Source organism: Sturnira hondurensis, unplaced genomic scaffold (assembly GCF_014824575.4).
Source record: "Sturnira hondurensis isolate 20B ecotype Veracruz unplaced genomic scaffold, ASM1482457v3 Scaffold0023817, whole genome shotgun sequence".
NCBI lineage: Eukaryota > Metazoa > Chordata > Mammalia > Chiroptera > Phyllostomidae > Sturnira > Sturnira hondurensis.
Genome location: NW_028096448.1, coordinates 6,686,191 through 6,707,214, shown reverse-complemented (window position 1 = coordinate 6,707,214; position 21,024 = coordinate 6,686,191). Strand labels below are relative to the sequence as shown.

Genomic DNA, 21,024 nt, shown 5'->3' with positions numbered 1-21,024 from the left:
GCCACTAACACCCCACCCCCTTCAACACACACACACACACACACACACACACACACACGTGCACACACACATACAGTGACTTTAATTGAACCTGAAGTTACTCAGAAGACAATATACTGCTCCCTGTTCTGCAAGGTTAGCTGTTACTGGGAAGTGGAACGAGAAGGCCACACACAAAGATGTTGAAGGTGGGCCTTTCTCATTATGTGTACAAAGGTCATCTGGAGGGACAGAAGAAGAAATTAAACATGCAGAGAGAGACAAAAGACCACAAAGCTAAAAGGAAACAAAGCAGTAATATGGACTCTCGACTTTCCAGACTCTGGCTGCTGCCCTTGATGAGACTTATGGTGCTTGCCTTTCCAAGAGGTGTGTTCTTCAACTTGTCTTAGCCAGTTTGAGTCTGCCTGTGTTTTGTGCAACTCAATTATTCCTGATTAAGATATTCTCTTGCCCTGGTTGGCAAACCACCCCTAAGCCAATAGAATCCAGCTCAAAAGTCCTCTCTAGTGTGAAGCCTCCCGCAGGACAGAAACTGTGGCTTCCCTCCAAATTGGTTCACACACCATGAGAATGTGGCCCACTTTAGATGGCATCTAGCTGTTCCTCCCTTGCCCAGGAACCCCTTGAGGGAAGCGACAACGTTGGTTTTTAAGTCCCCAGCAATTCCCACAGTACATGTGCCAGCTGCTTGACAAACATTCAATAAATGAATGGATACATTGGTGGATGGGGAGTAGCTTTTCCAATTTCTATCAGTGACTTTTGGAAAATTAAAACTTGAATGCTCTGATTTCTCCTACCCTTACCCACAAAAGGTTCAACCTGCAGTCTTCATAGCTGGATATATCCCTCAGCAAAGACTTGTTCTCTTTTGGGCTTTCTCTCACCTTCTTCTGGTTTGGTTTTGGCTAGTTCCAAATCATTTCATGAGCTTATATTCAAGAACGAAGGCTATACAACAGCCAGGGATGGTACCTCTGCCCTCACGTGTGGGCTGCAGCCAGTGTGACTAGGTGGCCTCCCCAAGCTATTCCTAAATGACAGTCCAGGCATGGGCTATTCCAGAGTCAGCCCAGCCCAGACCTCCTGAATCTGAGAGAAGACTCAGAAAGCCCTGCTTCAGCAGAATGCAAAGAATGGTCAGCCAGGTTTGGGACCATCTGGCAGGCTGAGGGTAGGTTACAGGTCTGTGCTTTGAGATGGATGTGAGACCCTATTCTGATCAGCCACTGGTCCTGCTCAGAAGAGGACAGAGCAAGAGGGCTCTACTGACCTGCAGTGTGGATGAAGACTTCCACCCAGGATATCTCTCCACCCTGCTCTTCCTCATTGTTGTCCTTGCCCACCCTCCACCTCAGGAGCTCCCCAAATTTAGCTTGGATAATCCATTCCCAGATCATTTTCAGTATCTGGTTTCTCCTGGGCCAGCTCTTCCAGCACACATCACTCGATTTAGCTTCCTAAAGCACAGCATTTCACTGTTTCCCATCTCCGTAAACCTGTCTTCATTGCCCCCCCCCCCACACACAGACTGCTTTTCTACAAATATTCATATTAAAATTCTATCGTTTTTCAACAACAACCATAATAGCAGTAACAATAACATCCACCATTTGTTGACTACCTCCAAGCCAGGCATTCTACATACATTATCTCATGCAACCCTCACAACAACCCTAGGAAATAGATATTATTGTACCCACTCTGTATACAAGGCACCCGAGGCTTGAATGTCCAAGGTAAACACAGCAGGTAAGTAACAGGCAGTAAACAAACCGCAGTCAGGCGGACACCCACGTCCCCTTTTCCTATTAGGCCACTTTGAGCCCAATATGCTCTGCAAACACTGCCCCCTGCACTATAACCTACCTGCAACTGCCCCTTGCACCCCGTGACCTGCCTGCAACTGCCCCCTGCATCCTAGATCACTGCCGTTAAGGGTATTTTCTCTCCTATCTGCCGCAGCGTTGTGTGGCTCCTCTGTGGAAGCCACCTATTGCATTGAACTGCACATAATGCGAACGGACTATTATTTACATTGCTTATCTTTTGTATCAGAAAAATACAGTTGTCAGGGTAAATCCATTATCACCCTTTAAGGAAACCACTCACATGCTTGTTCCGATTTGTATGTGTATTCAAATCCCAAGGTTACCTCATCCCAGGCATGCGACCTTGAATAAGTAACCTAATATATATTTTTTACTAATCAGTACAGTGAAGGACAACAATAATAATGTGCTCCTCATAGGGTCATTGTGAGGCTTAAATACTAGAACTGCTTGGTAAGTAGTCTATGTTTAATAAATGTTTGCTACTGTAAATTATTGCAACATGTGAGTATTATTGTGATAGATGGTTTGGAGCCCCTTTGTAGAGAAGAGAGTGAACTTGGTGTGTTTTCTATCCACCCACTCACTACACACTGAGTAGTACACTTCTGTACACGAGTGTGGGGGGGGGTTCCCCCTCACCAAGTAGTTCTCCAACTCTGGGGGCCGGGCACCAAGTGCGTGCTGTGCAGTGTAACTCAATTCTGACACTCTCCACCTGGGTGTCCTATCGCTGGAGTCAGCATCAGGTCCCACAGGTGAGGGGTGCAGTCCCACAAGGCTGCTCCCCTCCCCACTTCAGACACCAATCACAAGTCCAGGTTGTCATGGCGTGTTTCCATGTACCCCTCCTCTGTTCAGTAATTTGCTGGAACTGCTCACAGGACTCAGGAACACGGCTTACTTCCTAGGTGACTTGTTGATTTACAAAAGGATATGCACAGGGTAAGGTATGTGGAAGGAGTTGGGGGCTCAGCGCCCTCTCCAGGCACACCATTCACTGTTCACTAATTCACTGTTCACCTCCACGTGTTCACTCATCTGGGAGCTCTCTAAACTCAATCCTTGAAAAAAAAATTTTAAATGCAGGTTTCACTGTGTAGGCTTGACCGATTAAATCATGGCTATTGGTGACTGGATCAACCTTCAGCTTCTCTCCCCTCCCTTGAGGTAAGGGTGGTGGGTGATAGGGCTGGATGTTCTAAGCTGGTTTCCTTGGCAACCAGCTCCCGTCGTCTGGTTATCTAGGAGCTTTCTAACAACCACCTCATTTCACCATTAATACTCTGGGGCTATTTCAGAAATGAAGGTAAAAAAAACAAATATTGTAATGAAAGATGTTCCTGTGTTCTAGTCACTTATGTAACTGTAAGAGCTTCAGGAGCTGTGAGCTAGAAACTGTGGGTAGAATTGAAAACATATATATTTGTTACATATAGGACAACATTACACACTCCTTGGGGGAGAATCATTCTTTCCTGCATTGAGGCTAGGCTTAGCCATACGACTTGCTTTGACCAATGAAAACTGAGAAGCAATATGTGTCATTTCTGAGCCAAAGCTTGAAGAGCCATTGTGGGTCTATCACCTTCTCCTTTCCTTCTACCACAAATCTGTTTCATCAGCCTGGGGCTTGGAATGAAAATGGTAAGAGCAGACCTGTAATGGACAACCAGGCTGTTACAAACAAGTCATGTAAGTGAGGCAAGGAGCCTTGTTTTCACAAGCTACTAAAATTCGATGGTTGTTGGTCACCACACTGTAACTTAGCCTAGGCTGACAGATACAGTTGTTAAAGTAGATTTATAGAAAGCTTCTTATTTAAGTGTTTGCCTGCTCTGTCAGTACTCATTAATCCTCTGTAGACTTAAGCCATTAAGCAGTTTTTACATCAGCCTCTAATAACCCCCTTTCTACCGAAATAGCTTTGGAACTTTGTCTTACAGAAATTGGATGATTCCAGGGACCCTGGGCTGTTTATCAGGTGTCTGCCAGTTTTTTTCAGAACCCATGGCATTTCCACCTTCTAAAGTAAAGCCCTACTAACAAGCTCTTCCTAATAAAATGCATATTTGTAAAGTGCACAAGACTTGGGTGTATCTAGTGACTAGTGTGCACAGCAGCTGTGGCTGGTTAAGCTGGTCTCTGGAAATTGTAGAGATGGTTGATTGTGCCTGGGCCAGGCTCTGCTGTCAGGGAGCCCCCTCCCCTAGCCTTTCCATAGCTCAGGGGAGCCTTTACTTCTATACCATAGGACCATGACCTCCATAAGCTGCCTTGCTGTGTACCCTGAGCTTCTCTCTCATTTGACTCCAGAACAGGACACTGTCTGTCCAGCTCCCAGAGCTTTCCTTGCTATCTCTTGAGAAAAGCCCTTGAATTCTTTTATTAACCTTTCTTTTTCTTTTTCTTTTTTTTTACTGCATACTTCATCAAATAAGGGGAAACAAATAATGGGTGAATTTAGAAAGTTCCAGATTCTTCTTAAGAAGCCCATTCAGTTAAAATTCCTAGTGTATAGTCTATGACTCTTAGATGGATAACCTCAGATTTCCTACTGCCGGATGTCTGAGATCAGGGTTCCCACAACCTCCCCTAAGGGCTCCCCTAGAAAGGAGCCCTTTGGGAACCCTTTTCTAGAGAAGGGGCTCTGGAGAGGTCCCCAGCCCATCATTTCCTAGCCAACTGGTCCAAAGAGCCAATAGTGGCAGGACCACAGGACTTCCTTGTGGCCTTGATTTGGGTACTTCATAGTTCTTAGGGGGATGGGGGATGGGCTGATGGCATTGAGATACTGAAGGTTTTCCCATTGGGGATTGTTTTAAGGATGTTCTTCATTGCATAGTGTAAAATACCTCAGACATTTAAAGACTATGGTAGAGTCATATGTACTGAATAATGTAACCTAGACTCACTGAAGAAGTCCAGGATCAATAAATAAAAGGGACAGTGATAATAATGATATCAACAACAATAATAACACCAGATGATAACCCATTTTACCCTTACTGTGTGTCAGATCCTGGTCTATGTGTCTCTGGCACATCAAGGTAAGTATCACCATCAGCACCGGTTTACAGATCAGGAAATGGAAGTAGAGGTAGGATCATTGATGTGAACAATATTGTGAAGCTTGCAAACGGCAGAGGTGGAATTTGAGCTGGGGGTTGCATGGCTCCAAGGTACATGCTTTAACTTTTTACACTGTGCTTCTTTTCATTCCTCATTATGTTTATCATCTATGTATCCAACTTTAAATGTTCCCCTTCTGAAGGTTCTCATGGATGCAAGGTGGTACCAGCAATATATTGTGTAACTTATTGATATTATCCATGCTGACAAAATATAACAGTTACGGTTCATCAAGCATCTTCTCATCTTCTCATTCACATTGGCACTTTTCCCAGGTTCCTTCCAGTGCCTCTGTAGAATCTAGGGTCAGGAACGCAGCTCAGTGTTGATAGAGCCTAGAAGCAGAACTGGGAAGGTCTTCAGCGACCCAAACAGTTTCCTCTTCCCTACGTGTCATGCTTCGTGATCATTCTTCAGAGCAGTGTGTTGGCACTCCGTGTGACTATGCAAACAGCTGCTCCATAACCCTCCTGTTGACTCCCTGGAGATGCCAGCTCCCATTCACAATGCTGTGATGAAGATTCCACAGGTAGTGACTCATTCTATACTCAGAACAACCCCATAAAGTAGGTACTCTTACCATCATTAATCACCATTATCCTATTTGACAAATAAGGGAATTGAGGCCCAGAAGAGTTAATATAGATTTTATAGCCCATAAGGGAAAGTTCGGGATTTACCCTAGACAGTCTGAATCCAAGGATGACACACTCTTGGGTCACAATCCTCTGAATCCCAAGGCCAGATTTCCAGGTGGAAGAACCTGGTAGACTCAGTATGCAGCAGGAATAGACCTTGGTGTCCTACCAGCTGTACCAGTCCGCTGGGGTTATGAGCACAAACATGGCAGCTGAAGACAGGGAGCCAGAGCTGAGGAGTGGGGGTGAGGGAGCAGTAGTTCTGAACATTGTATAATAGGCATTTGCTCATAAAAGTGTTACTACAGCCTGTGTGGTAGGAGTTCAGATTCCACATTTCCTCATAGACTGACTGAACTTTAGGGAACTTAAGCTACTTGTTCCAGGCTATGAATAAGTGAGACAAGATCCAAATTAGCCTATCTAATTCCTAAACTTTACTTTACCTGAAGGCATAATCCACTTTCAGAGGAGGATGGCCAGGACAGCTAAGAGAATGGATTATGTGACTGATGGTATTTTCTAAAAAGAGCTATAACCGTTATCTGCCACCTACACGATCTTCCTAAAATACTAAGTTTGACGTTTCCCCCATTGAGATAAAGGGAACAGAGTCATCCCTTGGGTTTGGGAGAGCTTATGTGGCTATGACAGAAGTGACCCTCCAGGGCTTCTGAGTTAAGGTCATAAAAGATGATACGGCTGCTTTGGCAGTCTTGCAGTGCTCCATCTCGGAACCTAGCCACCATGCTGTGAGGAAGCCCAAGTCTACCCATGCACAAAGACCTTGTGGAGAGACCTTAAACCTACCTAGAGAAAGGGAAACGCCTGCCCTGCTGGAGCCATTCCATCCCACCACGTTGCAGCTCCGGCTACCATCTAACTGCAACCTCCTGATGGGGCCAGAGCTGGCACTGCCCAGATGAGCCCTTCTCAAATTGTTTTAATCTGCTAAGTTTTCAGAGGATGTGTTATACAACAGTGACCAGAGAAGCATATTCTGATCTCTTCAGAAGGACATGACAGCCATCTTTGGGTATCAGAAGGGCCGTCATGTGTAAGAGGAGTTTGATTTGGAGTATGAAACTCTAGGAGACAGCACTAATATCAACAGTTGGGAATAACTGGGGAGGCAAATTTGATTCTTTCTGGAGGCCTTCTCTAACTGTACAGCTTATTTTTTAAAAATTTTATTTATTAATTGATTTAGAAAGGCGGGGGGGGGAGAGAAAGGTGTTACTCCACTTAATCATGCATTCATTGGTGGCTTCTTGTATGTGCCCTGACTGGGGATCGAACCTGCAGCCTTGGCATATTGGGATAATGCTCCAACCAACTAAATTACCTGGCCAAGGCTCTAACTGTAGAACTTCAAAGCAGAGTCATGCAACAATGAGCACTCTGCTGTCAGACACACACAAGGAGAGGGATGACCACTTTTGGCGATGTTGTAGAAGGCCCCAGAAGACCCCAAAGGCCCTTTTAAACTCTGAAAAGATATAATTCCAAAGGAGTTAAGGCTAAAAATGTTTTGCAGAAGAAACATTTAGTAAACCTTTCTTAGAAGAGGCAAGGGCTAATCTAGGGTTTTTAAGTGGAGAGCCTTGGGAAGGGTGAAAAGTGGAAAGACCACTCAGCTAAGAACCAATGGAAACTGTTTATTTAGCCAGCAACACCCAAATAACCATGCTTTTTTCATCTGAAAACCTGTTCTTTCTCAGTCATTTATGGCAGTGGTCCCCAACCTTTTTGGCACCAGAGACTGGTGGAGGACAATTTTTCCACAGACCGAGAGGGGGCGGGGGGCGAAGGGCGGGGGACAGGGGACAGGGATGGTTGGGGGATGATTCAAGCACATTACATTCAAGCTCACTTCCTGCTGTGTGACTGGCTTCCTAACAGGCCTGGACCTGTAATGGTCTGAGGCAGGGAGACTGGGGACCCGACTTATGGTGTGTTATGGGCCTTCATCCTTCCAGACCCTCTCCCAGTCACCTGAAACTCTCTCGGCTCCCTCAGTGCTCAATCTCACTGGTTGTTAAGTCGTTCCACACTTATTTCCACAGTACGACCTGCATCTGTTCCTCATGTTCCATTTGCACGGTCACTGGCTTTGTTCATGACATCCTCACCTCTCATCTGGAAGACTGCAACATTCCTTTGCATAACCTTTTATGAACTCGAATTCATTCCTCAGAATGTTCTGAACATGTCAGTCCTTGTCTCTACAATCAAAATTTTTATTCAGTTTCCATTGCCATTAATAAAACACTGAAATGTCTTAGGTATTCAAAGTTTTCATGATATGGCAGAAAATGAGGGGCGGGGAAAGTGAAAAAAGATGTGTCAGGACAGAGACATTAATTCCTGCCTGAGTTTCTTAGGAATGCTATAACAAATGACCAGAAACTGTGCGGCTTGATATAACAGAAATTTATTTTCCCTGTTTTGGAGCCTAGAAGTCCAAAATCAAGGTGCAGGAAGGGCTATAATCCCCCTGAAGGGTCTAGGGAAGAATTCTTCCCATTCTCTTTATGCCTTGTCAGAACTCCTGGAAACGCTTGGCCTCCCTCGGCTGGTAGCCGCATCACTCTAATCTCCACCTCTGCCTTCACACGGCCTTCCCTGCCTGAGTTCAAATCTGCCTCTCCTTCATTGTATACCAGGCATTGGACTGAAAGCCCATCCCAACCCACTATGATCCCATTTTAACTTGATTACAGCTGCAAAGACCCTTCTTCCAAATAAGGCCACACTCACAGGTACTGGGCGTTAAAACTAGATGGTACTCTCGGAGGTAGAATCCAATCCTCTGTAATTTACACTGGTGGGAACTGCAGAACAATGGCTTAACACAGGGATGGAATGGGTCTTGTTTGTGAAAAAGTTCTGGATGAAATGAAGAATTTCAGGGGCAGGGAAGGTAATATTAGCAGGATAAACTCCATTACCAGGAGGGCATTCTGAACAATGTAACAGCATGCATGATGAAACTAAAATTTTACTCATGAGAAATCACTCTGGAAGCTGGATATAGCAAAGATTATGGGAAGTAAACTTAGGAAGTTGGGTTAAGAAGATGTCACAGGAGCCCAAAGATGAGAAGACAGGCACAGATTTAGATTGTTAGCCTCAGGAGGCTGTTAATTTTGTGTCTTTTGTTCGGCAATATATCCCACCTCCTAAGTGCAGGGTCTGTGTTTGCTGAACAGAAGATTGGATGGACGAAGTAGGCTTCTGTGGTAGGAAAGGGGAGTGAGGAAAGATGCCACGGGTCTTCCAGAAGTGGGCTGTGGCATCTTTCCAACGAAACGAGTGGAGAAGTAGCGCCAGCTGCTACTTCTTAAAGTCAAGACCATCCATACCAGGCACCTGTTCCAGACAGAACTGCCCCTCTCTCACACCACCTGCGCAGTCTGGAATTGTGTGGGACTCCGAGCCGTTCCCTACCACAGCATGGCCATGGGGCGGAGGAAGCATAACTTTACTCATGTTTGATTGAGTGTGTCCTCCACAGCACGTTGCACACAGCAGGTTCCCCCATACAATTTTCAATGAACAATTAAATTTCACATTTATCCCATATCGAAAGATTTCCCCAGAGGCAAATTAGATTTTACACGTCTGTACGCTTCAAAGTGCCTGCCTGGCACACAGCGCCCCAAAGCCCGCGTTGAACCACACAGAATAAATCGGATTCACCCAGTTCCGCCCTGGCAGCGGTCTGCATTTGGCAGGACGACGGAATCCACTGCTATTAAATTCTTATGTAATAGTTAATGGCCCTCATAGCCAACTAGACATCCCTCCCACGAAAGGGAAGAGGAAGGGAAGGGAAAGGAAGCGAGAGCGCTATTTACACACACGTACTCTTTCGGTGGTGCATGCACAGATTAATTTCTAACCTCAGTTCCCCACAACGACCTTAAAATACCGCTGCAAGCGCCGCGCTGGGCTGGCGGAGGGGCCGGCGAGCCGGCGTTTCGGTTCAGGCGCATTTAGGCGGCGAGTAAGGCCTGCCCACCCGGCGCGCCCCAGGGCTGCGGGGCTGCGGGTGACAGCGGCCCCAGAAGGTGACTCGAGTCCACGGCGGTTCCCGCGGGGTCCCCGCGGGCGCTGGTGCAGGCTCGGCCCCAGCCCCGCCCGGGGACGGCGCGCGTCCCGCCCCGAATTCCGGCGGCCGCGAGCCGCGTTCCCGCTCCGGCCCCGCCGCGCGACGAAGGACGCCGCAGGAGGCCGAGTCCGGCCTCTCAGAGCCGCGGGGCCCCGGCGGGCGGGCCGGGAGCCGAAGATGGCGGTGTGGTCGGGCGCGGGGCGGCCGCGAGGGGCCCCGGCGATGCGCGCTCGGCGGGGCCCGCGCAGCTAGAGCGGCGCCCGGGCCCGCGCACGGCNGCGCGGCGTCGCGCTCCCCCGGGATGGCCCGAGCGCCTCGGCGCTGCCTCGCGGAGCTCACGGCGGAGCGGCGGCGGCCGCGCTCGAGGGGCGCGCGGCGGCGGCGGCGGCGCGGCGCGTGAGGGGCCGCCTCGGCCCGAGCGGGCGCCGCCAACATGTCGGATACCAAGGTAAAAGTTGCCGTCCGGGTCCGGCCCATGAACCGACGAGGTGAGGATCTTTCCGCTTGTTTCTATCCGGGGTCTGGCCGAGGGCGGGGGCAACTTTGGAAACTGCGGGGCCGTGGGGCTGCGGCGCTGGGCGGCCGGTGCGCCGCCGAGGCCGGAGAGCCGGACGGAGGAGGCGCGGGCACCGGCCGTGCAGACCCCGGCGCCGGGTGTCCGGCTTGGCCGCCTCACGGGAGAGCCCGCGCCGGCGGGATGCTCGGCTTTGCAGCGTTTGTGTTCCCTTCGCTTTCAGAACTGGAGCTGAACACCAAGTGTGTGGTGGAGATGGAAGGGAATCAGACGGTCCTGCACTCTCCTCCTTCCAACACCAAACAGGGAGAAAGGTAACGCGGGCGCACGGAGGGCGGGAGGGGGATCCGACACCGCGGTCTCCAAGTTTGAGCCAGGAAAATGGGAGTGCTCCCTCCTATTGTTTGGAGGAGCGGCTTCAAGTTTGTCGCACACTCGTCTCTGAAGCTGTTGCAAGTCCAAGTTCCTCTCCTCCCTCCGGCCCCCTCCCCGCTGGAGCGGCGTCGGGCCGGGCACCCAGACAAGGGGGGCCAGATGGGTGGGACCCTGGGGAAGACTAGTCCAATAGCCACATTTTACAGATAAGAAGACTGAGGCCCGAGTGGGCCAGTGTCTACCCCACAGCCTTGTTTTTCGCGGAATCACTGCCCCAGGCTCTTTCCACCGCTGCACTGTTTGCTTTATTTGACAGACTTGTTTAGGGACTTTGTGTGTAAAATGAGAGAGGATCCCACAATAAAGCATAACATCCTTGTGAGATGCAAGCTCAGGCCTGGACCATTGAAAATCTTTTTTTTTGGTGTGTGTGTGTGTAATACGCGAATTTTGGTTTTCAAGGAAACAAAAGTAGCGTCGGAGCCGTGTAGACGCTGGGGGATGTTTAAAACGGGCTGCCTTTACTAGATGGCAGCATATTTGCATTTGAAAAGTTCTAACTGTTGGATCCTTATTAATTCTGCTCTATTCCACCCAGCAGTATGGGAAAATACCCTAAAATAATTAGAATATTTGGCATTTTTCTGGTAAGCCCCCCCCCCCAAGAAAACGGCTGGAATTCAATCAGTATAGCGATGCACTAGCTTATAAAAATAGGAAAGAAAAAACAGGATATTTGGCAAAATTAATTCTTCTGGGACATGAGTATGAGGTTGTGTTTCTAGAAGTCACCTGTTGACTGATACGCTACAATTTAGTGATTTTTGCTCTTCAAAGATTTTTCACTGGAGACTCGGAAACAGTGTTTCTTACTTTATTGCTAAAGGTAGCAACTGCCTCCATTCTATAACCATGTGGTCTTCGGGCACAGTTTTGCTAAATTTGGGGGAAAATGATGAAGATGTAAGATTTTTTTTTAACTGAGGCTAGCAGTTTTTGCAAACATTTTGCTACCCAGAGCAGATTGTTATGGTGATGGCAAATAGCTAAGTTGTATAGTTACATTTAAAATGTTGTGTTAAATGCTTTTCAATAATGGTTGTATCTGTATCCTTGGGTAATATTTTTAGATACATTTTAAATATAATATTTTAGATTCATGTATAGCAATGTAGTTGTGTATTTTGTGGTTAGTAACCAAACTCATTGAGTACATTAAAATAGCTACAGGTTGAATTAGATAGCCGATGTTTTTTTCCCCCAGACTGGTTTTTGTCACATTGTTTCAGAAAAAAAAATTCTGCGGGGTCAGAGTTTTCAAAGCAGTCTGGGGAACAGGTAGAATATTCTAACTCCTGTTGTGTAGCCGCTGCTTCTCTTTCCCTTGCTGGTTTGGCACCTGTTCCTTGTCACTCCTAACCATAAGGAAGGCAACCGTTAGCTACTATTTAGTGAAACGAAACTTTGTCGTGTGTGGGGAGAAACAGATTTAATTTTGTGGAATTTGGATAGAAATTATAACTGTAGACAGTTGCTTAGAAATGCTCAATAATCAGTTGATCAATTTTAGGGCTGCCACTGCCATTATTAATTAGGGTTTTTTTAAGGTAAAAATGTGTAGGGTGCTTTTGGGATTTATCCATCTGCTTGCTCATTGGAATAGCCCCTTCTCTGAAGTGACAAGAATAGCACTGAAATATGGGTGTTCTCTTGTTCTGTCCTTCTGACAGATCTGATTCTTTGAGTGGCGGATGGGCCCTTTCTGTAGGGTTCTGCCTGGGTACCAGTCGTTTAGGTTACAGACCGACTGAGAGGGGTCAGTGCAACAGTATTGCTTGTAGGTTAGGATTATTCTATGGCTAGGATGGAGACACCACATGCATTTTGATTTTCATTATGCAGCTTGGTTTCATGTTTCTCCACCAGGTTTTCTCTTAAAGCAACAGTGCATTTAAAAATAGAGACAGTTCCTCCCGTGGGCTCTGGGTTGATTAATTGAGACAGTGCATCATGTTATGTTTACAATTTATTTCTATCGTTTGTTTTGGCTTAGAGCTCAGGGAAAGGCAAGAACATTATTTCTCCTACCTAGAAGTCCAAGGTTTAAAGTGTAAGAAGTCCTTAAATTTATATTGGAAATGATGTATCAAGTTGAGAAATACTGTTTTCCTGAGAATTGTTAGAAATTATTAATATATTAACTGTGAATAGAAATTTTAAGTTACTGGGTAAAAGTTTCAGTCCTATCAGTAAAATAAGTGAGAGCACACTGATCTCCAGGAGAAGAAACAGACAGGCTTAGCTTTCATAATTTTCCTCCTTTATAGAGTCAAAGCCAAGACTACATGGTGAGGGCTAAAAGATCACAGGGCTTCTGAGGTTAATGGTGTTTGTTTTGGCCCTGATACACTAAGTTTATAATATACTGCAGAGGTCCAGGTTAATAGTCGATGTGTACACCATTACTGTTCTGAAACATTCAGACATATATGAATTTGTTTCTTAAAATACAGATGTATTACTATGCAGGAGATATTTTGAAGTTCAGATGATATGGGCACCGTCCTTGGCACAGGGGATGCACAGATGACTACAGGCCCAGTAACTGTGGGCTTGTGTCAGAGGACCTCACCTGTGAGAGATGTGAGAAGAGGGAGAAAGACCATTAAAATGCAGTGTGGTAGATTATTTAGACTATGCTTTTGCCATTGCATGTCCCATATTACTTGGAAATTATTTCTTCTTCTGTCTCCTCTTTGAGGCTGTGAGATCCCTCAAGGCAAGTACCTTGGCCTGTGTATCTCTGTGTCCCATGCTTCTGAGCAGTACCTGTCATAAAGCTGGTGCTCAGCAAATGCCTGTGCGATGGAGCACTGAGGAGGGGCTGTGGGAGTGACCCAGAATTCTCTAGCACCCTGCAAAGGCAGGTGGCATTTATATTGATCATGTGGGTGCTAATAGTGTAAGGTTCACTTTTGCAAGAACAGGAGAAAGTCTTTGCCAAAGAAAGTGAAAGCACACCTGCCAGAAATGACTTGTGGGTGATCGTGTGCACAGGTGTGCATGAGTGCACACACTTTGTGGAATAGGATGCAGAATCAAGGTAGTTCAGGAGTGGGGAATAGAATGAGAATGCTTAATTTGCCAAAAGAGGGAAGAGTTAACAAAAAATCAAAGCATGAAGAGATGCATGGTAAAAACTTGTCCTTCCACCCTGTCTGTCACTTCTGCTCTTCCCATCCCATCCCCTCCCCTCTCAAAAAAAGAGAGATAACCACAATCATTACTTTTCCATGCAGACTTCAGACATACACACTATATGTTATTTATGTATTCCAACAAATATCTTTTCTGTCTTTAAGTACCAGTATTTCAAGACTCATTTGTTCTTTCTTACATTCTGTATGGGTGGGAGTGGTAATTTTAACAGTATTTATGGGTGGCTTATGAATCTGATCTTTATAACTTTTTGAAAGTGAAGTTTTACTGTGAAGAGAGTATAAATGGAACTTGCTTTCTGCAGAAGTTTTTGTTCTTGATTATTTTATGCAAGTAAACCGTAGGGCAAGCATTCAAAGAGATGTATATATAATCTGGCCAAATTAAAAGGAAAAATTGGGGTAAATTTGGGCTCTTAGTAAAAGAGCATCCAGGTTTTAACTTCTTGCCTATACCTCCCATACTGTGAGGTGTGCAGCGTACCTTATAAAGTGAATGAGGGGAGGTCAGTGGAAGAAAGCTGTGTCTTGATCCACTGCATGTATATATTTTTTAGTTTATGCACTGTATATTGCGAGTTTTTATTTCCAGACCGGCTTCCTCTGACACTCCAAAACGCTTCCAAGATGGGTCCTTTTGCTCAAGTGTCTTTATAGACCAGAAATTTAAATATTAGTGAAAGTCATACAAAATTTAAAAGATCACCTAAGAAGCATATTATTCCATATTACAAAACTATTTGGGTGATTTTGAACTCTGTTTTTTGTGTTGTTACTCTTTTCTCTGGCTCAAATATTACAGAGTTGATTGTAAGAAAGCAAGGAGTATTTAGGTTCCACGAACGTAGGCATGAACATTGTTCATGGATGGTATTGGTGGGAGTTTAAAGAACATTGTAATAGAGTATTTTCATTAGCTGTCAACATTTTCCATTTCTTTGTTCTACAATAAAAGTAGGTTGAGCCTTGGCTGGGTGGTTCAGTTGGTTGGAATGTCATCTCATACACCAAAAGGTTGTGGGTTTGATCCCCAGTCAGGGCACATATGGGAGGCAATTGATGATGTGTCTCCCTCACATAGATGTCTGTGTGTCTGTCTGTCTCTCTCCCTCTTTCCTTTTCTCTCCCCCCACCCCACCATACTCTCTCTCTCTCTCTCAAAATAAATAAAAGCATATTCTTGGGTGAGTACTAAAAATAATAAAAATAAAATAAAGATAGATTGAAATCTCTTTTAAAAACAAGACCCCTTGCCTAAGTACAGTGTAGATGAATAATTTTAAAGTCATTTTGTTCATAGTCCAAAGTTAAAAATACATTTTACATTATGAACTGTGTGTATGTATATGAAGGTTTATGAAAAAAATTTACAAGTGCTGTGTCTCTCTTATTTTCCATCCCTTTCAGTTCTAATTCATTTTAGAAAGATGTTTGTGACTTACTGAATTAATTTCACAAGCCACTAATAAGTCTTACATTTATAATTTGAAAAATGCAAGTTTAGAGGGTAAGAGGTTGGATTCTATGTTAGGAGGTTTATAGTTGTGAGTATGCAAAAGTTTATTCTTATTTATTATTGTATTATTTTCCATATGACCTACTGTAAACCTACTTTTGTTCCACCTTGTATATTTTAATCAGTGTACATAGTTTAAAGTAGTCCAACTACTTTACAGAACTACTATAAAGTAGTTCTGTAATTTATAAAGGCTATGATAAAAAAATAAATTCTCCTCTTTATTTCTTTTCCCAGAGGAGACTATATATAATAATTCTAGCTCAGTCTTTTGGAATTTCTTTCTGTGTTTCTGAGTAACGTGCTGGTAGTGCTAGTTGTTTTTTTAAAAAAATTTTAATCCTCACCCAAGGATATGTTTTATTGATTTTTAGAGATCGAGGGGAAGGTGTGTGTAGGATGCGGGGGGAGAGAGAGAGAAACATCAATGTGAGAGAGAAACACTAATTGGTTGCCTCCTGTAGGCGCCCTGACTGTGCAGATCAAACCTGAGACTTAGGCATGTGCCCTGACTAGGAATCAAACCCACAGCCTTTTGGTGTAAGGGACGATGCTCCAGCTAATTGAGCCCCCAGCCTGGGCTGGTAGTGCTAGTTTTTGATTTGCACTCTTTGTTCTCATTCTGTGTCCTATCCCCAGCCCACCCCAAATTCTTCCCATTCCTCATTTTCCCGATAGAGTTATTTAGTAAATTTTGTCATGTCAGTATTTAGTATTTATATTATTTATATGAACAAATAGAACACTGTTTATTATAGCTCTATGCTCTTTTCCTGTCATATAGAACTTTTTGTTTTCCACAGAGTTAACAATTGTGTCTGTTGTTTCCTTTTCTTTAATTTGCTGCTTTTTCTTATGTACTTACTTTTAATTCAGCATTTCCATTATCTGCCCCTCGCCTAAGTCTCATTTCAAGACATTCAAACATATCAAGCACTTTGTTGATTCCATCTTCGTAGAGACATTTCTCCTTGACCCTTCTGATATGCTCCTTCATGAACGGGCGGCCTTCTCTGCCTGGTTTGGCCGCCATCCAGAGGTTTCCACCGCATTCTGAGGGTCCCTTTTACCTGTCCATGTGTGAGGACTCCTTTTACCTGTGAATGTCTTGTTTTTCTGTTTTCCTTTTCTTTCTTGGTTTACTGCTCACATTTTGTAGGGCACACCCTTTAGTACTTTCCTTAGAAAGGGTGCTTGGGAAGTAAGGTGTTTGTGAAACCATGAAATTATCTTCATTTTTCCCACCTACCTCATCGATACTTTGGATGACTATCAAAATAAAGATGTTGGTTGGCCTAATATCTTGTATCATGTTGGTGTTTCTGTTAAAAAGTCCAAAGCTATTTGGATTTCCAATTCTTAGTGTGTAACCTGGATTTTCCCTCTTTGGAATCTTGTAGAATGTTCTCCACCCCACCCCCCTTTTTTTGTTAAATAGTGGGACTTTCGACCTGGAAACTCATGTCCTTAAGTTCTAAAAAAATTCTTGAATTAATTCATTAACAAGTTCTCTTTATTTGTTCTGTTTGTTTTTTTTCCCCCTTGGAACACTAATTTGTATGTGGAGTTAGTTTCCTGAACTGGTTGGTCATCTAATTACTTATTTTTCTTTCTACTTTAAAAAAATTTATTGACTTATTTATTTTTAGAGAGAGGGGAAGGGAAGGAGAAAGAGAGGGAAAGGAGCATCAATGTCTGGTTGCCTCTCACACTCCCCCTGCTGGGGACCTGGCTGGCAACCCAGGTTTGTGCCTTGACTGGGAATTGAACCCCTGACCCTTTGGTTTCCAGACCAGCACTCAATCCACTGAGCCACACCAGCCAGGGCTTTTCTTTCTACTTTTCACCTCTTGTTTTTTGTTCTGCCTTCTGGGAGATTTTCTCCACTTTATATTTCAATCGTTATGTTTAATTTTTCTTTCCTGCAATCACGTTTTTAATTTTCAAGAGCTCCTTTTTTGGTCCGTGTTTTTTTTTTTTTTTTTTTAAATAGTATCCTAGTCTAGATTCCTGGTTACAGCATTACGCCCTCTTTCTGAGGATGTTCATGATGGATTCCTCTATGTAGTCTGCTCTCTCTTTCCCCTCCTCTGCCCTATGATGCACTGTTTTGTTTGTGTTGGTCTCTATCTTTAATGTTAAGGACCTATCTCAGGTGTAGACTCTAGGGTTTCTCCTGGGTGAAGACGATATATGCTTTATTTTCATGTTCTCATTGCCTAGGTTCAAGAATGCCCAGCACACAGAAAGCATTTTGGAAATACTCTTTTCTATTTAAGCAAAAATTGTTACTGTTAGAAACTTCTATCAAATCTTCTTTTTATTTAACTTCCCACAATAAAAATAAAAGTAATGGTTCTCTTAAGAGCATGTGGAAATGCTGGAATTGAAGGTGGCAGCTGCCCCCAGAGAGCTCTCAACTCACCCACATTCAAGAAGGTAATTAGTTGTAGTCAGGACAGAAAGTTGGAGAATTTTGAAAAAATCCGATTTCTGTATTACTGTTGCATGCATTTTAGGTGAGAAATTTTTAAAAGTCACTTTTAATTAAAAAAATGTATGAACAGGTTGGGCTGGGAACATTTTTCAAAATGATACTACCATTATCTTACCATTTAATTCAGCTTCTTCTGTCAAAACTTAGTTAGAGGTAAGTGTATAACTTGGATTGTTTCTAATTTTCAGTAAAATTGTATGTGTATGCACTCATGTTTTTAAGAAATTTACAGGAACAAGTTTTTCCCAAATAGTAGCCATTTTGAAGACATCAAGGTTTCTCAGAGTTATTCAGCCAGTTACCTTTTCTTAAATCTTCCTGGGAGCCAGAGCAGACACCATATTAATGAATTTATTCAGTAGAATTTACATGAGTTTGTACAATATTACCCAGGAAGGAAACAGTAGTAGAGACTCTGAGACATACAGACATACTCAGGAAGATGATTTTGTGTATTGATGATGGAAGAAATTAAACTCACTAACAACAGAGCTGTCAAGAAAACAAGTAATGCTAAAATTTATATTGAAATGATCAAGAGTTGATTTAGGTGTGATCTCTTCAAAGAAGGTCACTCTACAAAGTATTTCTGGGAATTTAGACTTGCAAATTCGGGAAGAAAATGTGAGAAACACATAGTTGTTAGGTTTATTTGGCAGTGTACCACCCAAACTATGTAGAAATTCAATAAACAAGGAAAAATAAGTCAAATTTTCACATCTCTGAAATTTTATTTCATAGAATGCATAATTCTTATATTTGATTGTAGGATCTAAGTTTAAAGAAGAAGAGAGGGGAAATTCTTCTCAGTATTAGAAGGGCACTCAGTCCAAGTTTCCTCATTTGCTTGAAGTCAGTCTTTATTTCATGTTACTAAGGTGGAAAATTCAGTGAATCATTGATCAGGTAGTGAGCTGCTTTACCAAATGTTTTTGGAATGTACTTTTCACATCAAAACAGAACTGCCTTTTTAAAAAAATTGCTTCCTTAGATACTCTAATATACAGGGTCTGGCAGAAATAATGCCCCCTTTTTATTACAAAATCTTTTCTTACGAAATCATAATCGTGTAATTCTGTAACATAACAATATCACACTCAAGCACACCATCTGACATTTTAGGTGAAATGTTCCAGTTGCTGTCCATCTCTGAGAGACATTCACGTACCCGACCAACCACACTCAAGCAAGCCTTCCTTCTGCCACACCCTGTATTTTTGCACATGTAGGTGTAAGAAGCATGGCAAAGTAAAAGGGGCGGGGGTCATTGTTCAGCCAAGTTTAACAAATCAGTTATTCTTATTGTTCCTCTATTTTCAGTCTTGTTTTTCATATAATAAATTTTTGCAATTACAGTTTTGTTTTGCTTTTGTCCCATTTATAGTTTGTCATCCAATGTAGTTTTCACAAGTAAACAGGGGTGAGCAAAATTAGGTTTACAATTGTTCATATGGAAAACAATATAATACTTAATAAGAAATAGTACAATAAACTGTTTTGTGTACTCTCAGCTGTAAACGTGTTTTTGCCCATTCCCGTAATTAAAAATTTTTTTTCTTTAACTCTCACCCAAGGATATGTTTATTGATTTTAGAGAGGTAGAGAGGGAGGAAGGTAGGGAAGAGAGAAACACTGATGTGAGAGAGAAATACTGATTGGTTGCCTCCTGTACAGGCCCTGACTAGGGATCCAACCCACACCCTAGGTATGTGTGCTGATGGCGAATCGGTCCTGCAGCCTTTTGGTGCATGGGATGATGTACAGCCAACTGGGCCACCTGGCCAGGGCCCATGCCCATAATTTTAATAATTGAATATTCTGTTGAGTTCTGTGATTTTTAACCATTTCTGTGTTTTTGGACCTTAAGGTTGTTTCTTTTAGTGATTATGAATAACTGAGAGCATCCATATGAAACTTCTAAATAATATTTTGCTAATTGAAAGGCATTTCTTCTCAAACAAGCTTGCTAATATAAAAATATATCTTTGAAATTTTACAACAACATGAACTATTCTCTTTCATTATAATGGAGTTAAAAGTTGATAATTTTCAGATATAAGTATGAGCTAGGACACGGGAAAATTATTCTCTATAGGCAGTAACAAGAGCGGTGGTTTCCTCACTTGAGTGTGCAGAGAATCATCTGGGGAGCCCCACCCCAAAAGTTCCTGTCCAGTAGGTCTGCTGTGTCACTTGAGAATTTGAATTTCTGACAAATGCCCAGGTGATGCTGTTAACTCAGGACCAAGCCTTGAGTACCGCTGGTCTAGATGAGGACTGTCCAGTAGAATTTTCTGTGATTATGGAGATGTTCTATGTGTTTGCTGTCCAATATGGTAACCACTACCCATAGGTGAGTTATTGAGCACTTGAAATGTGGCTAGAGTGAAAAACGGGATTTTACATTTTATGTAATTTTCATTAATTTAAATAGCTATAAATGGCAGGTGGCTACTGCATTGAATAGCCGTAAGTCTAGAGATGGTTGCCAACCATGGTTGCACAGTAGAATCACCTGGGTGCCTTAAAAGTAGATGCCTCGATCCCACCCCCAGAGACTCTGGCTTAATTGGGCTGCAGTGCAACTTGGATATTGGGATTTTTAAACACTTCCCAGGTGTCTCAGTTACTGTTGTCACGTAACAAGTCATCCCAAAACTTAGTGGTCTAAAACAACTACTTTCGTACCTTACGCTGTGGATTCTGTGGGTCAGGAATTTGGACAGAGCAGAGTAGGTATGATGTGTCTCTCCTCCGCAGTGCTGGGGCCTCATCTATGTAGAATGGAGGGCTGGGGATGTAGTCATCCGGAGGCTTGACCAGGTGCATGTCCAGGTGACTAACTCACGTGGTTGGCACTTGATTCTCATGTGTAGCCGAAGTTGAAAACCACTGGTCTACTGAAATAACCCAGGTTTTAAAGCTTACTTTCAGAAGTTGCCCTTTGGTTTATTTACCATTTTGTTTGTGTTCATATATGCAAATCCTGAAAACCATTAACTTTCTCAAAATTAATATCTGAATGCCTTATAAGACCAGCCTAAATATTTACCATAAAAAGACACTTTATGAAACTTTAACAGGGTCTTCCTGTGACAAAGGTGTGTATTAGAGTGAAAGTAAAACCTCAGAAAGCTAAATAAATTGTCTCCCATTTTTAGACAAAGCCTCCCGCTCCTAGCCAG

The 21,024-nt window shown here is 43.4% G+C and overlaps 1 protein-coding gene and 1 long non-coding RNA gene across 10 annotated transcripts in view; one reads left to right on the top strand and one right to left on the bottom strand.

The window, feature by feature from the left end:
- Positions 1-7,465: 7,465 nt before the first annotated feature.
- LOC118981175 (uncharacterized) lies at positions 7,466-9,989 on the bottom strand. Of its 2 annotated transcripts, none has more exons than XR_005065286.1 (3): positions 9,511-9,989; positions 8,785-8,842; positions 7,466-7,830 (listed from the first exon to the last, which is right to left on the bottom strand). It is a non-coding gene; the product is annotated as an uncharacterized LOC118981175 (long non-coding RNA). The 2 variants fall into 2 exon arrangements; XR_005065287.1 differs by having other exon boundaries at positions 7,466-7,752; positions 9,511-9,979.
- The window catches only part of KIF13A (kinesin family member 13A), a 210,188-nt gene continuing 199,148 nt past the window's right edge, over positions 9,985-21,024 (top strand). For all 8 annotated transcript variants that reach the window (XM_037037902.1, XM_037037899.1, XM_037037901.1 and 5 more), the window contains exons 1-2: positions 9,985-10,207; positions 10,457-10,547. In XM_037037902.1, coding sequence (XP_036893797.1) covers positions 10,153-10,207; positions 10,457-10,547 — 146 coding nt within the window. In that variant the 5' untranslated portion in view covers positions 9,985-10,152. The remainder of the gene's footprint in view (positions 10,208-10,456; positions 10,548-21,024) is intronic.